Here is a 19,683-nt window from a genome sequence, read left to right on the forward strand (position 1 = left end):
ATGGAGTGGCTCAAGCTGTAAGAATGCCTGCCTAGCAAGCATGAGGCCCTGAGTTCAACCACCCCCCCAATAAGAAAGCCGAGAAAAATGCCTCAATCCTGAAATCCTAGTTACTTTGTAGACAAAGATTAGGGAATATCAAAATTTGAGGCCAGGCTGGGAAAATGAAAGTTTGTGAAACCCCATCTCAATCAATGCCTGGGCATGGTGGTGCATGCCCTGTTACCCAGATACAGGGAAACACAAATAGGAAGATCACAGTTCAGGCTGGCCTGTGAATAAAGCAGGACCCTATCTCAAAAACAACAAACATGAAAAGGGTTGGCGCGTGAATGAAGTGACAGAGTGGCTACCTAGCCAAGCATAAGGCTTTGAGTTGAAAAAAAAAAAAAAAGTCTCCTCCATTAAAGACTTTTGTTTCTTTTGAAAATACTAGTACTAGTATCCAGAGTTGCCATGCTGAGAAATCAGAAGATTCTTACTCCTCCAAGTGCACAAATGTTGTAATCAATACAAGAGAAGTCATTTTCCATTCACACACACACAGGTTAATTATCCATAAATATTAACACAAACTCTGCTCTCTCAAGCTCCCCTCAGCCCAGATGCAAAGGTGTAAAGAGACAGATCAGGCTTCTCTATCCGTCACATACCAGCCACACAGGTAGGCACTTCTACTCACATCCAAGGCATCCTTTCCAGAAAAAAATCAGTCTTTAAAAAACTGAAGGTCTGGAGATGTAGCCCAGTGGCAGAGCTCTTGCTTAGTATGTGGGAGTCCCTCCAACATCACAGGAGGGGGCGGCGGGGTGGGGTGGGGGGAATAAAAACTGAATATATCAAATTCTTTGTACAAGGAATACCTGTCATATTTCCAAATTATAAAAGGTATACACTAACTTTTAGCGTAACTGACACTTTGTAAGTCATTCATTCTTAGTATTTGACAAAACTTTGAAGAACAAAGCAAGTATTCTAGCCGTAAAATTTGAAATACACATTTGCATTCTAGCTTCTGAAATTAAACCTCTCTGACCACAGTACCTCACAAATTCAATGACAGTAATGCTACTTAACCACAAATGATCTATCTATGGACTCAATGATCCTATCTATGAAGATGTTTACACTTTGAAGGAGGAGGCATGTTTGTTTTCAAAATTACTTTTCTCCACCCCCCCAACCCCCCAGTGCTCAGCACAGAAGCCAGGGCTCTGTGGTTCTGTGCGTGCTAGGAAAGTGCTCTGCCACTCAGTTCACTCCTGGCCCTCATATCTTTAAAAACACTGAAGAGGTGCAGTGACTCACATTTATAACCCCAGCTACTCAGGAGATAAGAGATTAGGAGGCTCATGTAAAAGGGCCATACATGCTATCAGAGAAAAATAATTCTGGTAATAGCAGTGGAGGGGAGGGGAGAGGAGGGGAAGGGAGAGGAAGAACAAAGGAAGTGGTGCTGGGACAGAGCCAGGATGTAAACCCAAGTTGATCTGATTCCTGTAAAAGTCAATTTCCAGTGAATTTAATTAACATGAGTCAGTCATAAGGGAATAATCATGTATGGGTCTACTTAAAAGTATTTATTTTCTGGACCTGAAAAACAGAAAAACAAACCGTAGAAGTGGTAACCCAACTCATGATAAATATTCCTTTTTAGTAACATTCCTACTAGCCCCTAACACTAACTCTCTCACGTGGTTCAACTCAGGCCCTAATTACCACACTTGTATTGTTAGAACGATTACAATAGGGTCTCCCAGCATCCAGTCCGGTCCGGTCTCAGACCAGTTCTCCATGTTGCTTGTCTAGGGTACAACCATAAGGATGTCCCACCCTTCATAAAACTTTTCAGTGTGTCTCACCATAGCAACATTTCCAAAACTTCTATAGCCACAGAGTTGTTTAAAAAAAAAAAAAATTTTTTTAACTGATGAAATACCAGCTGGCAAGCACAGTATCTCCTGAGTGCTTAGAGTAGAAAGGGGGGAAAAATGGCCTCAGTAATTAATGAAAAAAAATTAAACTTTATAGTCAAATAAAAAGTAAATCAGAAAAACTAAGCCCTTTTCATTTTCTTTTCTTTCTTTTCTTTGGGGTTTGAACTCAGAGCCTCATGCTTCCTAAGCAGATACTCTACCACTTAACCCTACTCCCAGCCCTTTATTTACGTAAGAATAAAATTTCAGGCCAGGAGTGGCGGTTCACACCTATAATCCCAGCTGCTGGAGAGATGGAGGCAGGAGGATCATAGTCCAAGATTAGTACCACGCAAAAATGAAAGACCTTACCTGAAAAATAAAACTAAAATGCAAAAACAGGGGGCCATGGCTCAAGGGGTAAAGCATCTGCCTACAGAACACAAAGTTTTGCATTCAAACCCCACTACTGCTTTAAAAAAAAAAAAATTAAATGCTTTCACCCAGGTGTTATAACACATACCTGTAATCCCAATCCTAGCACTCAGGAGACTGAAGCAACAAGAATGGAGAGTTCAAAGATAGTCTGGGCTACATAGTGAAATCAAGGCCAGTCTAACCTACAAAGTGAGACACTGTCTCAAAACAAAGCAAAGCAAAAAAATTATAAACTTCTTCCAAGAACTGGAAATGTAATTTAGTTAATAGAGCACTACTATGATTTAGGCCTTGAGTTCAATCCCCAGCACTGCAAGAAGAAAAACAAAACAAAACAAAACACTTTAGTCAGGTATGATAGCAAGCACCTTTAGTGACAGCTACTTGAGAGAATTAGTCAGGAGGATCCTTGCCCAGGGGGTTTGAGGCTAGCCTGGGCAACACAGCAATATCTCATCTTGGACTAACAACCAAGCAAACTTTAAAACTTTGTGCTTCAAGAATGTGAAAAAGAGGGCTGGCAGCATGGTTCAAGTGGGAAAACACCTGCCTAGCAAGCACAAGGCCCCAAGTTTAAATCCTAGTAACACCAAAAAAACAATGTGAAAAGAGGGTTGGGGGCATGGCTCAATTGGGAGAGTATCTGCCTAGCAAGCATAAAACTGTTTTAATCCCAAGTAGCTCAAAAAGAAAAAAAATCATAAATGGGAGAAAATTACTTGCAAACTACATAAGTATTTGCAAACTACTTATCAGATAAATATCCATAATATACAAAGAACTCTTATAACTCAGCAACTAAAAAAGTAAAAATAACCCAGCTAAAAATGGAGGCTCAACATTATTATTCACTGGAGAAATGCAAATAAAGCCACAAATAAAATACCACTTCACCCAGGTATGGTGTCACATGTCTGTAATACCAGCAGCCTGGGCTACATAGAGAGTTCCTGCAGCCTTGGCTACAGAGCAAGACACTGTCAGAAAAAAACAAAAACCAAACAAACAAACAAAAAAACATTCAATTCAAAGACAGCAGTAATTTTCAAAATTGGTCTACAGATTCAAAACAAACTATATAAAAATCCAAGTTGGTGAGCTGGGGGTATGGGTTAAGTGGTAGAACACCTTCCTAAACAAGGGTGAGATTCTGAATTTAATTCCAGATACCACACACAAATAAAATTAAAAATTAAAAAAAATCCAGGTTGGCTTTTTGCAAAATTGACAAGCTAATCCTAAACATCACATAGGAATTCAAGGGACTCAACATAGTCAAACATTTTTGAAAATGATTTAAGTTGGAGAAGTCACATTTCCTGATTTCAAAACCTACTACAAATCTATAATTCAAGATTATGATACTAGCCAGGTATAAAAATTAATGGAACAGAAACAGACTCTCACATTAACAGTCCATCAATTTTGGGTTTTGTTTTGATTGTGGCTCAAGTGGTAGAGCACTTGCCCAGCAGCTCGAGGCCCTGAGTGCTATGGATCCAACCCAAGGCTATGCTCATAGTAAGTCTGTACTCTATCATCTAGCTATAGTCTCAATCTCAATCAATTTTTGACAAGAGTACCAAGATAATTAAATGAAGAAAGAACAGTTTTTCAACAACTGGATAACACCACTTGCCCAGCAGCTCAAGGCCCTGAGTTCAAACCCCAGTTCAGCCAAAATAAAATAAAATAAAATAAAAATATATATATATATATTACATCTTATACAAAATAATAAGTCATAATGTATCAAAGACATAAATGTAATATCTAAAACTATAAAACTCTTAAAAGAAAGTACAAATGTTAAGGCTTTTTTTCGTTTCTTTTATTTTTGTGGTTCTAGGGTTTGAAGTCAGGGCCACACTTGCAAGGCAGGCACTCTACCACTTGAGCCACACCCCAGCCCTCTTCTCTTTTTTTTGGGGGGGAGGTTTTAGGGGGGCGGCAATGGGGTTTGAACTCAGGGCCTCATACTTGCTAGGCAGGTACTCTTACTGCTTGAGCCACTCAGCCAATCATTGCTTTGTTTTTTTGTGTTAGGGTATTGCTATTTAGCCCTGGATGGACTGAAACTCACAATCCTCCTGCCTTAGCCTCCTAGGTATTAGGATTATAAGTGTGCACCACGAAATCCAGATTACAAGAGTTAACTGTCATGACCTTGGATTTAGCATTGTTTCTTAAATATAAAGAACAAGCAACAAAAGAAAAATACATAATAGATGTCATCACAATTTGAACTTTTAAAGCCAGGTGTGATGGTGCATTCCCAGTACACAGAAGGGTAAGGAAGGAGCATGGCAAGTTCAAGGCCAGCCTGGAGTATACAGTAAGACCCTGATTCAATAAACAAAAAGAGGGCTAGAGGAGTGGCTCAAGTGGCAGAGCGTCTGCCTACTAAGTGTGAAGCCTTGAGTTCAAACCCCAGGATCAGAAAAAAAGAAAATCAGCCAGGTGTGATACCTCACATCTGTAATCCCAGCTTCTTGGGAGGCAGAGATCAGGAGGATCATAGTTCAAGGCCAAACTGAGCAAAATGTTAGTGAGGCCTTGTCTTACCAAACAAGCTGGGCATGGTGGTACACACCTGTAATCTCAGCTATGAGAATCTCCATCTGAGCATGACCATAGGCAAAAAGGAGCCCTTACCTGAAAAATAAAACTAAAAAGCAAAAAAGGGCTGGGGGTGTGGCCTAAGTGGTAGAGCACACACCTAGCAAGTGTGAAGCCCTGAATTCAAACCCCAATAGCAACAACAACAAAAAAATGTTTTTAACTCTTCTGCTTCAAAAGACAACATCAGGGGCTGGGGGTATAACTTAATGGAAGAGGGTGTACTTAACATGACACGCCCTGATTTCAATCCCTAGCACCAAAAAAAAAAAGAAAAGAAAAGATTACCCAGTAAGGGCTGGCAGAGTGGTTCAAGTGGTAGAGTGCCTACCTAGGGAAGCATGAGTTCAAACCTCCGTACCACAAAAAAAAAAAAAAAAAAAAAAAAAAAAAGATCACCCACTGAATGGAAGAAAATATTTGCAAGTCATGTATCTCATTTATATCTAGAGTATATTAAAAAAAATCTTACAATACAGAAGTTAAAAAACAATCCAATTTTAAAATGGACAAGGGCTGGGTATGGTGGCCCACCTCTATAATCCCAGCACTCAGCAAACTGAGGCAGGCAGATCACGAGTTTGAAGCCAGCATGGTCTACATATGAAATTCCAGGCCAGCCTGGGCTTCAACAGTGAGACCCTGTCTGAATGAATAAAATGGACCTAAAGACAATCTTTCAAAGACATCATACAAATGACCAACAAATACATAGAAAGATGCTCAACATCATTAGTCATTAAATAGGGAAATACAAATCAAAATTCAATGGATTTGTGGACAAGGAGGAATTAGAACCCTAACACACTGACAGTTAGAATGTAAAATGGTGTAGTCACTTAAGAAAACAGTCCTAGCATTCTGGAGGTTAAGGCAGCCAGTTTGGGCCACATAAAAATTGAAGGCCAGTCTGGGGTACATAGTAAGAACCCATCTTGAGAGAAAGAAAAGAAAAACAACTTGGCAATTCTTCAAAAGGTTAAACACAAAGCTACCAAATGTATATGCTCAAGAGAAATGAAAATATATGTTCATGCACAAACTTGTACACATGATTATTCATAGCAGCATAATTCACAACACTTATAAAGTGGAAACAATCTAGATGTCTCTCAAATGATGAAGATAAAACATGGTAGATGCAAACAATGTAATAGTATTCAGCAACAAGGAATGAACAACTGGCAAGGCAGTACTTGCCTGTAGTCCTGGCACTAGTATGGCTGACAGGGGAGAATCACTTGCATCTAGGACTGGCAACACAGTAAGACCCTGTCTCAAAAAAAAAAAAAAAACAGACATGTTGACAAATGCCTATGACCCCACCACTCAGGAAGCTGAGGCAGGCAGGTAGCTCATGAGTTTTAGGCTAGCCTGGTCTATATAGCAAGACCTGGTCTCAAAAAACAAACAAACCCGGGCACTGGTAGCTCACGCCTGCAATCTTAGCTACTCAGAAGGCAGAGTCAGGAGAATAGAGGTCCAAAGCCAGCCTAGGCAAACAGTTCCACGAGACCCTATCTCAAAAACCCTTCACAAGGTAACACACACGCACAGGAAATCAATGTGTGTCAATGCCCTTTATAGCTATCCTTATCTCAACCAGCAAAAACCCTTGTTCCTTCCTATTATTGCTTATACTCTCTCTACAACAAAATTAGAAATAAGGGCAAAATAGTTTCTGCTGGGTATTGGGGGTGAGGGGGGAGAGGGAGGGGGCAGAGTGGGTGGTAAGGGAGGGGGTGGGGGCAGGGGGAGAAATGACCCAAGCCTTGTATGCACATATGAATAATAAAATTAAAAAAAAAAAAAAAAAAAAAACCCTTCACAAAAATAGGGCTGGTAGAGTGGCTCAAGGTGAAGGCCCTGAAAAAAAAAAAAAAAGTAGGGTATAATCCCAATTATTCAGAAGGCAGAGATCAGAAGGACTGCAGTTCAAAGCCAGGCAAAATGTCAATGAGACCCCATCTTCCCAGCTACCGGGGAAGCGTAAATAGGAGGATTTCATTCTAAGCAGGCCTGGGCATAAACTCAAGAACTATCCGAAAAATAATTAAAAGCAAAAAGGGCCGGGGGGGGGGGGGAACGGGGGACTAGCTCCCCTGCCTAGCAAGTGCAAAGCCTTAAGTTCAAACTTACAGTATCAAAAAAGGAAAAAAAAAAACAAAAAACAAAAAAAAAACCCCAAATCTGATTGTGGTAATGGTTGCACACACATATATGATATACTAAAGACCACTGAATTAATACATTTTAAATAGATGTCTTGTATGGTATGTGAGTTTTATCTCCATAAAGCTGTCATTAAAACAAAAACTGAAACCCACAAATGGTTCATGGTAATTAAAGAGGTAAACCAAGTCTAAATACCAGTTTGTTGCTCTTATGCAGTCAGATTAATTTATTATCAGGTCTGTACTTTCTGGGCTTTCTCCACAATTAAATACATGTTATATTATATACTTTGATATCCTATTTGATATCAAAACTGTTAGTGGGGCTGGGGTATAGCTCAGTGGTACAGCACTTGCCTAACATGTACAAAGGCCCTGGTTTGCTCCTCAGCACCACAGGCACAAAGAAAAGAAAAGAAAAACAAACTAATAACAGCTAATCAGGTTTTTCCTTTTGGGTTTTCTTTTGGTGATGCTGGGAGATTGAACTCAGGGCCTCACCTGAACCATGCTCCAGATGTCCGGGTTTTCTTTCTTATTTCTTAATAAGGGTTTCTTTGTTTGGGCCATTTGGAGGGGTGGGCGGTACTGGGGTTTGAACTCAGGGCCTCATGCTTGCTAGGCAGGACCTCTATCACTTGAGCCACTCTACCAGTTCTTTTTTCGTGTGTGTTGGGTGGATATTTTGAGATAGGGTCTCATTTTTTGCCAGGCTGACTGTGATCCAAGATTCTCCAGAGCTCTGCCTCCTGAGTAGCTAGGATTTCAGTGCCCAGCCTAGAGGGTTTTTGTTTTGTTTTGTTTTGGTTTTCTGGTTTTTTTTTGAGACAGGGAGTCTTGTTGTCTAGGCCTGCCTAGAACTCCTGGGTTCAAGTGATTGACTTGACATAGCCTCCTGAGTAGCAGACTACAGGACTGTTGTCATGGTACCCTGCTACAATACACTGGGTTTTGTTGTTGTTGTTTTGGTGCTAGGGATCAAACCTAGGACCTAGTGCACGATAAGCAGATGTTCTACCACTGAGTTATACTGGAGTCCCATCTAGTTTTTTTTTTTTTATTTTATGAACCAAATTGTTTATAATTGGTTTATAAACTGTATTGGCCATGAAGCCCATACTAAGCAAAACCTCCTTGCTACATACAGTTCTAACACTACATAGTCTATTTCTAGTTTGAGCAGTATGAACTTATTATGCTAATGTCACTGAATACGTGATGTATTTTTCTTTTTTGGGTTTTTTAAATTGTGGTAAAATATACATATCACTAAATGTACTATTTTAATCATTTTTAAGTGTATAATTCAGTGGCATTAAGCACATTCACAACATTGTGCAACCATCACCACCATCCAACTCCAGAATTTTTTTTATCATCCCACTTAGAAGCTCTGCATCCATTAAATAATAATGCCTCGGGAAGTGGGGGTTATAGCTCAGTGGTGGAGAGGATGCCTAGTATGCCCTGGTTCAATCCCCAATACCGCAAAAAAAAATAAATAAATAAATTAGTGACAGTAAGAACAAACAATAATGTCTATTACTGACTTCCCTTGGCCCCTATTAACTTCTGTTGTACTTTCTGATCCATTGAATTTGCTATTCCTATGAATTTGCTATTCTAGGTATCTCCAGAAGTGAAATTATACAATGTCTTTTTGTCTGACTTATTTCATTTAGCATGTTTTCAATGTTGTAACACCATCCATGTTGTAGCCTGTATCAGAGTTCCATTTCTTTTTAAAGCTGAGTAATATTCTATTATTTGTATATACCATAATTTATTTATCTATTCATGGACACTTGGGTTTTTTCCACCTTTGGCTACTGTCAATAATGCTGCAGTGAACACTGTATACAAATATTCAATGTTTGACTCCCTACCTTCAAGCCTTTTGGATACATACCTAGGTAATGGAATTGCTCCACCAAGTGGTAATTCTGTTCACTTTTTTTGAGGAACCACCAAACTGTTTTCCACAGTGACCGGATAGTTTACATTCTCATGAGCAATGTGCAAGAAATCCAACTTCTTCACATGCTATTTTCTGGGTTTCTTTTTTTTTTTTCCTCCTTTAGTGGTACTGGGGTTTTAACTCAGGGCTTCATTCTTGCAAGGCAGGCACTCTACACCTTGAGCCACTCCACTAGCCCCTATTTTCTGGGTTTTTTTTTTTAATCTTTGTTTAATAATAGCTATTCTAATAGGCATTAAGTAGTATCTCATTGGGTACAATGTATTTTTAGCCTACATCTGTAAACAGAAATCCACCTTATATTGATTATATATGTGACACTGGCTCTTGAGACATAAAAATATGTAAATATCAATAAAATAGAGAATAGGGTTATGAAGATTTTAAAGCAACTCAATTTTGAAGGCTATGAAAGATGACAGAGCTGGGGTGTAACTCAGTGGCAGAGGGATTACCTAGCCTGCATGAAACCCGGAGTTCAATCTCCAGCGCCACAAGAAAAAGAAAAAAGGGCTGGAGGTGTGGATCAAGGGGTAGATCAGTTGCCTTGCAAGCACAAAGCCCTGAGTTCAAACTCCCAAAAAATAAAGAAAAAAAATGACAAAGAATGAAACTTGCACAAAAATTTGTATGTTTATCTGGTACTTCTTTCTAAACTACTAATTGATGTTTTGTGTAAATAAAGATTGTCCCAAAACAGGCCATAGCTTTGTGATTTATAGAGATAACAGTGGAAGGAAGCTAGAACTCATTCCTGAAATAAAGCTTTTAAAAACACATTTACCCCTGGGAGACTGGTGTCACTGTCCTCATTTCAAAGATAAAAAAATCTGAAATCAAACAGGTTTGACGACTTGTCCATGACCACAAAGCAATCTGTAGCAGAGATCTGGAAAATAATTTCTGATTTCCCCCAAACCAAGAATGTTACAAGCAGTAAGTTAGGGAAACACAGAAGCGAAATTTCTACTCTTTTGGCATGCATACACTTAGGGACACTATCCAACACACTGACATAACCTTCCACAGCAATGACCATAACTCCTTTCCACCAGTGACCTGAATGTGAGGCCAGACCACAGTCAATTCAAAAATAGTTTGTTTGTTTTCCCCAATATGATCTAGTAACATTAAGCCTCAAATTTTGTCTCTCAAATGTTCTCATTGTTCTGTTAAATTTTGGTTGTTCAAAAGTAGAATAATTCTAGTCGGGCACCGGTAGCTCACACCTGTAATCCTAGCTATTTAGGAGGCAGAGATCAGGAGGATCATGATTCAAAGCCAGCCCAGGCAAACAGTTCACAAGACCCAATCTTGAAAAAAAAAAAAAAAAAAAAAAAATCACAAAAAAATGGCTGGTGGAGTAGCTCAAGGTGAAGACCTTGAGATCAAACCCCAGTACCCGAAGGGGAGAGGGAGGGTGTTCGGAAAAAAAAGTAGGATAATTCTATTGTTAAATTGGCAAAGCATATTAGAAGCAACCAAGAAAATGAAATTGCTTCTGGATGTCCTTGATTAAATCAAATGTACAAAGTGTTACTTGGCTTCTTTCCTGTAACTCTCACACTAAACAAGATAATGCTTACTCTCACCAAATTTGATTTGTTTTAGCCAAACTTATATGTTTGTATGTACTTCTAACATGTAAATATATAATGTATGTATTATATATATGTATATATATCCGTTACATATATTGGTTACATATTCGTTACATATTTTATGCATATATGTATATATATATGTTACATATACTATATATTCGTTCTCGGGGACCATATTTTAAGAAATGCATACTCAAACATGCAGGAATGCTGTGACCAGACTCAATTCAAAAAGAAAGAAAAAAGAAACCACTTCAGCGAAGAGGGAGAAATGGTATAGGCGAAACATTTGTGACAAAATACTGACAAGTGTTGAATGTGGGTGACAGCATATGGGGGTTCATCTCATCTTTCGTCTCTTTTGTCTGTGTATTAAGTTGCTCACAATAACTTTTCCCCAAAGTGAATTATTTCCGAACAACGCTGGCGTCGTGGTCTTCGGAACCAAAGTAGGCACAAGGCTCTTCTGGCGGGGCCGCCGTGGGCTCCACGCCACCATGAGGACCAAAAGAGCGCACGCTGCTTAGGAGGCTGAATGTGACACATGACTGTGCGCTCTCAGGCTCGGAGAGCCGGCGAGCTCAATTTGTAAGCGGCACGCGCGGCGCTCCCATCGACGGCGCAGGGAAACCCAACAAACTCCGCCAGGAGAGCTCCCAGGTCCTGGCCAGGGCAGGCGCGACGACCATTCCCCGGCACTGCTCCGTAGACCGCGAGACCCTCGGCACCTCTCCCTCGTCCTCACAGCAAGGCCCGGCCCCGCGCGTCACCTACCTTCCAACTCCGAGTCGTCTTCTGAGTCGCTGTTCCCATTCTTGTCGGAGACAGGGGCCGGGCCGGAGTCTGGCGTTTGCAAGCCTGAAGCGGTGGCGGCGAACGGGTCTGAGGCTTGGAGGCGGGCCTCGCGCAGGCGGGTGAAGTAGTCTACCGCGAAATCGACGAGGTCAGGCGGCTGCTTCCGCAGCACCTCCACTGTGTAACCCTGCAGCAGCTCCGTGAGCCCGGGCGGGATCTGGATGTGGCTCATGCCGGCGGCGGCCGAGGGGACGGGCGGGTCCGGGCCGCCGGCGGCCACTACCTCTACGCCTCCTCCCGCCGGCCTCTCGCTAGGCGCCCTCGAGGTCTTCTCACGCGCGGCCCGGGCCGGCCTTCCTCGCGTAGCGCCGCTCTTTGGCCGGATTTGTGTTTCCGGGCAGCGCGACCCTACGCTACCACGGCCAGCCTGGCGCCGCCGCTGCTGTCACTAGCCCGCCGCCGCCACCGCGGGACCCACGGGCAAGCGAGCTGGACGGGCGGGGCAGGCGCCCGGGTTATGACGCACAGGGCGTGCGCGTCCCCGTCGAGCGCCGGCCCTCAATGCGCGTGCGCCACTGGGCCGCCAGCCCCTTCAGCAACGCCGGGGTCAAGGTGCTAGAGAAGGGCTCCGTGTGCCAGCTACTGGCAGGGAACCCAGAAAATATATAAAGGATGGCCTGCTCCCAAGCTGGTTGGTCATTGCCTCTCTCCTGGCCATGAAGACCTTTTACCTGTTCTTTCAAAACACACTACTGAGCGCCAGGGGCACAGAAACACACGACCTCTCAATATGGTTGCCGCTGAAGTAGAGGGTACAAGGGCCCACTTTAGGGGGGCACATGGACGCTGACCCCAAGGACTGAGCAGGACCCGCCCAGTGGAGAATCTAGAAGAAAGCCACCTGAGCACAGAGCACTGCAAGAACAAAGGTCTGGTCAAGTCAGGACCACTTTGACCCATGGAACGGTGTGGCATGAAGTCTGTAGTTGTCAAAGGAGAAGGCCTTGTAGGTGTACAAGTTTCAATGCTATGGTAATTTGAGAGCCAGAGATAGAAAAAGAATCTTGTTAGAGCGTAGTTAGGCTAATGTGTACAATGAGAAAAGGGAATTAGTTCCAGAACAACAGCCCCTGTGCTTGTTCCTCTTTTTGATCCCTCTCACCAGGGTCCCCAGGTGTGGACCCGCACACCCCTCCTCGCCTTACTTTCCACCCCGGGCCCTGGGCCAGTACTGCCTGATGAAGTTGAGCAGACCATAAGACACTGTTATCCTTTGCCTCTGGAGAGAGGGCATAGGTGAACAGGCTATTACCTAACTTGCTCCCCTCCTCTCACCAGACAGAATGGAAAAAAGAAGGTAGGTACCTTCCTGGGATGTCCATGCCACAATCTAAGTGTTAACCAAAGACCCAATGGGCACAGAACAGAGTCCTCCCTTTCCCTGCCAGGACCAGCCAGCAAGTGATTAGCTGTAGGCTTGGGAAACTGAAAGGCATTTAGGATGGTTAAACACCACCTGGTAATTACTCAGTATTAATTAAAATCCTCACTAGCACCTCCCATACAGACTTGGCACTCACTCAGGAGCTCAGTGCTGCTGGGAATTGAGCTGCTGGTAGCAGGAGCACCTCATCCCTTCTGGTAGAGGCCAGCTCAGGCTGAAAGCTAGGCAGGCCTGTGATTACAAACAGCAGTGTTTCCCTGACCCTGGAGAGCAGTCTGGGGCTATTAATGTTGTGAGGGGAGAGGCAGTGTCCAGTTTGTCTGTTGGGCCTTTATTGCAATTTTGGAGAAGGTTTACTGACTGAATGAATGATAAATTTCAACACAGCAAAAGGAGCCAATGATACTACTAGTTCTCATAGTCTCAGAACTGAAATCCTTTCCTTCAAAATTATTTTTCTGATCTCAGACTATGAAGACCTCACCAAGGACAGTCAGTCAAGATAGAAGGACAGGGTCACTCAACTCTTCTCTGCTCTTGGGTAGACTGACCCTTACATGCTTTTCAGGGATCAGTCCTTGACAGTGATACCCAGAAAACGTGAATATGACTCCCAGTTCACTACCACACCTGGGGATTTCTCCCTTCTCAAGCAATCCTACAGCCAAGCTTTTGGAAAAAGAAATTAACAATTTCTCTCCCTAGTTTTCCCCATTGCTGGACTTTATATGTTTTAAATGGTGGCAGGCAACTGAACAGTTAGGACTCTGACCTCAATTACAAAATAGGGGAGAGAAAGGCTCCTCTAGGACTGTTGACAGAGTTGGTGTAAGCAGGTTCTCCCAATCCAGTCAAACCTTGCTGGCCTCTGCCAAAAGCAGTCTCCTCTACCTGACTAGTTCTCAGATGCCCCACAGCTCAGCCATCCATCCATCCATCCAGCCAGCCAGCAAACAGCATTCAAAAGACATCCTGGCTAGACACGGTGGTACCCACGTATTGTCCTTGCTACTTGGGAACCTGAGGCTGGAGAATAACTTAGCACAGGAGTTTGAGACCAGCCTGGGAAATATGGTGAGTTAAGAAAAAAAAAATTGGGGGTGGTAGAATGGCTCAAGTTTTAAGAGCGGCTGCCTAGTAAGCATGAAGTCCTGAGTTCAAACTCCAGTGCTGTCCCCTCCCTGCCCCCCCCACAAAAAAAGGAAAACGTAGGCTGAGATATAGCTCAATGGCAGAATGTGTGCTTAACACAAAGATCTGGATTCGATCCCCAGTGCATAGGCGCGCACACACACACACACACACACACACACACCAATTCTAGGAGTGCAGGCTACAGAAAACAGGAACCCTAAAGCTGCACCTCACTTGTTTCCATATACCAGACTCAGACTAAGGTTAAATAGCCAGTCTCCAGGTCCAACCTGGCTGTCTCCATCAGCCTTTGGTCCCCAAAGCAAGTGATCATTCTCTGCCCCTTATGGCCAATCCTTCAATAACAGTTGGAGCCCCAAGGGTCTTCATGAATGCCATTTGAGATTATCAAAGAAGAGGGCCCTGTAACAGAGCATCGGGGGTCTAAACCCTGTATCCTCCACCTTTATCCTGAATCCATCCTGCCTGTATTCAAGCCTGTCCAGCTGTACCACTGAAAGTTACCATGGCAACAAGACCCACAGGTAGTCAGTAACTGGAAAACAGCTACCAAGAGCAAATAACAGTAGGTGGAAAAGGCCAAGAGTAGAGACTCTCAGAAGCATGAGAAATACAGAGAAGGAGGCTTCAGAGTCCTGAGGGATGAAGTCCTACTCACAACCCAGAAGATAATCAATATCTTGCATAAATGACCATACCATCAGCCACAGGCACAGACATGGACACAATGGGACTAATTCTCAGAGACATTTACAATTTTGGATGCAGACTAGCAAAGGGGTTGGACACATGTTCTTTAACCCAACAGCAGTGGGTTTTGGTGAAAGTGAACATGGGTAAAATGTTAACTGCTGTTTCTACTGAAATAGTAAATTCCATGTACTCTTGATAGATATTATTTAAAAGGTCCCACAACACCCCCTCAGAAAGAAGGGAGAAATCCAAACTCCTCTCAAATTCTGATCTTGGCCCAGACGCCTACCTTACATACTTTATCTCCTTTACCTACTGGGGGAACTCAGCTCTAGCAGGAACAATGCCACTTATATGAACAAGAGGCCAATTCTCTAAGCCACCCTGGTCCCTTATCTGTCTCCTAGAACCTGTTGGTTATCTGACCACCTCTGCATGGCAGCCCATTGCTCACCTAGTCTTCCCAGTTCAGGTTCACTTAGTACCTGCCACTACCAAAATCTGTTTCACCTTAGAAGTGTTCATGAGTTGGGCACCAGTGACTCACCTGTAATCCTAGCTACTTGGGAGAATTGCAGTTCAAGGCCAGCCCAGGCAAATAGCCTATGAGACCCCCATCTCCAGCATAACCAGAGCAAAATGGACTGGCAGTGTGCCTCAAGCAGTAGAGTGCCTGCTTTGCAAGCATGAAGCCTTGAGTTCAAGCCTCAGTTCCACCAAAAAAAAAAAAAGTGTTCATGAGTTTTGAATTGGTAGGAGAGATTGGGGAAATGGACTATGTCTCTTCTGCACTCAAGCAAACTATCCTTCAATCTCCTTAATGCCTTCTCAATGAGGCCACTGCTTTTGATCCAGGAGATCTGATCTATTTTAGCAAACATACATGCTTCAGGGAGCAGCTAATTCCCAGGCCACCTGTTTCTGTACCTGTGAGCCAACCCCTTCCCTGGGACACTGTGTCCCAAGAAAGTGTCAGTCTCTGCAGTGGACCCATGATCTGCTTCTAAGATACCTCGGGGCAAGAAAAGAACCTAAGAAACATGGGGAACCTAGCTGGAGAATTACAGGCCTTTGTGCTTACCATAGCAGAGAAAACAAAAAAAAAGGAGACTTCAGGGAGCACCTGGCCCTGGGGCCCTCTCAGTGCTGTCAGGACTCTAAGTGCCACTCCTTGTGTGACTTATAGGTTAGATACCTAGACTTTGACCAAGAGATAGACAGGCCTCCGGTAGCCTAGGTCAAGTGGCCTCAAGGCAACTTCTGATAGCATGACAAGTCTTTCTTCAGGACACTCAGACACCCAGGCCCTTCACTCTTATCAACTGGCTGATGACCTTTGAAGATCACTTTTTCCTGTTTGAGCTTTGGCTTCCACATCTGAAAGTGCAGGTAAAAATCCCTACGTAAACCAGGCGCAGGAGGATCATGGTTCGAAGTCGAAGTCATCCAGGGGAAATGGTTCTTCAAGCCTCTATCTTGAAGAACCCCAATGCAAAAAAGGGCTGGTGGAGTGGCTCAAGGTATAGGCCCTGAGTTCAAGCCCCAGCACCACAAAAAAACAAAACAAAACAAAAAACCTACCTAGCTGGTGCTGGTAGCTAGCACCTGTAATTCTAGCTACTTGGGAGGCTGTGACTGAGAGGATCGAGGTTCAAAGCCATCCCAGGCAAATAGTTCACAAGACCCCATCTCCAAAATAACCAGAACAAAATGGACTGGAGGGTGATTCAAGCAGTAGAGTACCTTCTTTGCAAGCACAAAGCCCTAAGTTCAAACTTAATTCTGTTAAAAAAGAAAAATTCCCTACTTACTAAATGTTGAGTTAAATGGGGATAAAGATATGAAAAAAGGAAAGGGGTGTGGCTCAGTAGTATAGCACTTGTCTACATAAGGCCCTGGGTTCAATCCCCAGCATTGAAGAAAAACAAAGAAATAAGAGAAAGAACCTATAAGAAGTGTAGAAAAAGTATGAGTCCAGCCTCAAAAGGCCATAGGAGCCAGGAATGGTGGCATATGCCTGTAACACCAGCACTGGGAGGCTGAGGTAAGAGGATTATGAGTTAAAGGGCTCCCTGGGATACATAGCAAGTTAGAGGCCATCTCACAAAAAGAGTGTGTCAGGGGGAGCTGTAGGGAATGAAATGTGAGGTATATACTGTATGACCGTATAGCAGAAATGATGCTGCAGTGCTTTGGATAGGTCACTATCACAGCAATTGCCCTATGTCCCTTATCCCTGGCTGTTATAACCTCCTTGGTCCCTGAGCAAGGCCATTATTGCCAATTGGTTGTTTTGACAATTACTGTCTGGCTTGCACTTGACTAACTGTGACAGGCAGAGAACTCACTGGGGAGGGACCCAATTCCCTTCCTTGTCCCCATTCCCCATCCCCCTGTCAGGGAGATAAAGAGATATATTAGGAACAGGTGCCATTTCAAAGTGCATCATAAAAGGAAGCATGAGCCAAGAGGGAGTCACTCACCATCTGCTCTGCTCCCTTCACAAATATGCCTCCAGGGGCTTCCCTGTTTGACTTAATTTCATCTACTGAACATACAAAGGAGTAAAAGAATCTACCATTACCAAAATCACGAAGTCAAAACACTCCATTTTAAAATGGAAGATGTTTCAAAGAGAAAATTATACAGGATTGTAAAAGTAATCCTAAACTATGGGAATGGCTGGCATTTGGTGGAATGCAATAGACTAACAGGAGCTTCCAGGAAAAGGCTGAGGTCTCATGTACTGGGTGGTATAAAGAAAAGCTTCAAGAGATACATATCTGGCTATTTCCAAGTCAGTGAGATATTAAAGATCCTCCACCATGGGAGGGAACAGGTGTAACACTGAATTAAAGTTCATAGGCAGAGGGATCACCATTTTCATTTTTAAAAAATGTTATTTTCTACTTGGTCAGAATTCCTGTCTGGTCATTCAGAAGTATCTTCCCAGGAATAAAGCTTCCTTCCTTAAACTCCCAAATCTGCAGCTTCCTGCCAGGTTGGCCACACCCCCAACTCCTAGATTGGGGTGGGTCTGCCCCTCTCATTCACACAGTGATGGCTCTAAAGCCAAAGTCCAAGGATACACAACCACAGTGAGGCAGGAAGTGCCAGTGGAACTAACTGTGACTGCCAGACAGGACAATACCAGAAAAGCATTGCTCCAATAACTTTGGCAAACTCTGCTCTCCACCAGACAAGGACAATTGGTCTTGTGACTTCCTCCAGTCTTTTCTGGCTGCACCTGTATATCATCATTAACCTGATTAGAAAGCCAGGCTTGTTACATCAGATCACAACAACAAAGCCCACATGAAAACACAAAATTGCTTTTGTCCTTTTGGAACAATTGACTTTGCATTTGTCAGCCCAGATACCCATGTGGCTCAGGACAGAGAGGGGAATGAATAAAAGGATGGATTGTAGGCTAGGCCTTGTGGTGGTCTGCCAGCCATACTGGCACTGAAGGCCATGTGAACAGTTACCTATCAAGTCACCCTTGGGCTGGCAGAGTAGCTCAATTGGTAAAGTGCCTGCCTAGCAAGTCACCCTATCCCACCCACCCAACCTTGTACAACTGGGGCAACCAGAAAAATCTGGGCCAGCCAAAGCTTCCCCCTTCCCTTGCCAGAGTCTTTGCCTAAGACTCCCAGGGGAGGATACTGGATCCCTGACAGCCTCCACCAAGGCCACAGGCTGCCTGTTAAAATATCCCAGAATAACAAGAAAAAGATATCACACAATGCAAAAATTAGAAACAAAATTTATTGTTTCCTATTGACACTGGGTACTCTCATGAGGAAAGATAATACAAAAAAGACCCTCCCTACACCCTGGGCTTTCACACTTATCCCAGCAGGCGGGGACTGTCCATCCGCATTGTGTGGGAGGGAAAATTCTCCACCTTCTCCTGGAAAATTAGGCTACTGTAGTTTTATTTTTGATTATTTGCTTGTGTAAAAATAATCAAAATCCAACAGTTAATAGGCATATCCACCCAGTCCACTTGAGCGGTCAGATGGGGCTTCAAGTCCACATCCCTATGTGCAGCCTGGGATTAGATGGCACCCTATAAATCAGTTGGGTTTTCTGACTAGTGATTGAAGAAGATCCCAGTTCCTGATCATCTGGTTGAAAATATGTAAGATGCCTCCAGTGAGAGGCTGACATCACCTCTTTAGCCAGGGATATTTTGAGTGTTTTAGGACTAGTAGTCAACTACTAGTAGGTAGCAATCTGGCCACAGGTGGTATCTGGTCTAGAAGCTACTTATTCCATCTCCAAATTCTGAAAAATTTCCTAAACTGGCAAGAGTGAATTCATGTTTTGAAATGGCACATCAAGTTATACAGGTAGAGGATGTCATTAAGGCAAGGGTTCTATCGTGTCCATGCCTGAAGCTCTGATCCCACCATTCCCCTCCCCCCACCCTGCAGGACTGCCTCATCCTGCCCACTGCTTCTCCTCAACGATAGTTTCCAGCATCCAGAATCCCTGAGTAGCCTTCAGTCTCACAGGTTGGGGACCACCCAATTAAGGAACTTCATGGCAACTTCAAAGCCAAGGAAACAAGCCTAAGAAGGGGTTGAAAGAAAGAAAAAAGTCAACAGAAGTGTGACATTCATAATACCACCCAAAGCACATGCTTAGTTGCCTCTGTTAGGACAAGAACCCTTAACACTATTCTCATCTAAGATCAGGAGGCAAGCTAAGCCTGTGTGGTGGTGCACACCTGTTAATCCCAGCACTCTAGAAGCAAAGGGAAGAAGATCTTAAGATTGAGACCAGTCTTGGTTACATGAGTTTCAGGCCAGCCTGAGTTACATAGTGAGCCTATCTTTAAAAAAAAAAAAAAGGAAGCATC

General features: G+C 43.3%; 2 protein-coding genes across 2 annotated transcripts in view; both read right to left on the bottom strand.

The window, feature by feature from the left end:
- The window catches only part of Prkar2a (protein kinase cAMP-dependent type II regulatory subunit alpha), a 68,933-nt gene extending 56,910 nt beyond the window's left edge, over positions 1–12,023 (bottom strand). The window contains exon 1 of the mRNA XM_074059703.1: positions 11,504–12,023. Within this exon, the coding sequence (XP_073915804.1) occupies positions 11,504–11,756 (253 nt within the window). The 5' untranslated portion in view covers positions 11,757–12,023. The remainder of the gene's footprint in view (positions 1–11,503) is intronic.
- Positions 12,024–18,566: 6,543 nt separating this feature from the next.
- Slc25a20 (solute carrier family 25 member 20) overlaps positions 18,567–19,683 on the bottom strand; it is a 34,203-nt gene continuing 33,086 nt past the window's right edge. The window contains exon 9 of the mRNA XM_020172306.2: positions 18,567–19,393. Within this exon, the coding sequence (XP_020027895.1) occupies positions 19,331–19,393 (63 nt within the window). The 3' untranslated portion in view covers positions 18,567–19,330. The remainder of the gene's footprint in view (positions 19,394–19,683) is intronic.

Source organism: Castor canadensis, chromosome 17 (genome assembly GCF_047511655.1).
Source record: "Castor canadensis chromosome 17, mCasCan1.hap1v2, whole genome shotgun sequence".
Lineage (NCBI taxonomy): Eukaryota > Metazoa > Chordata > Mammalia > Rodentia > Castoridae > Castor > Castor canadensis.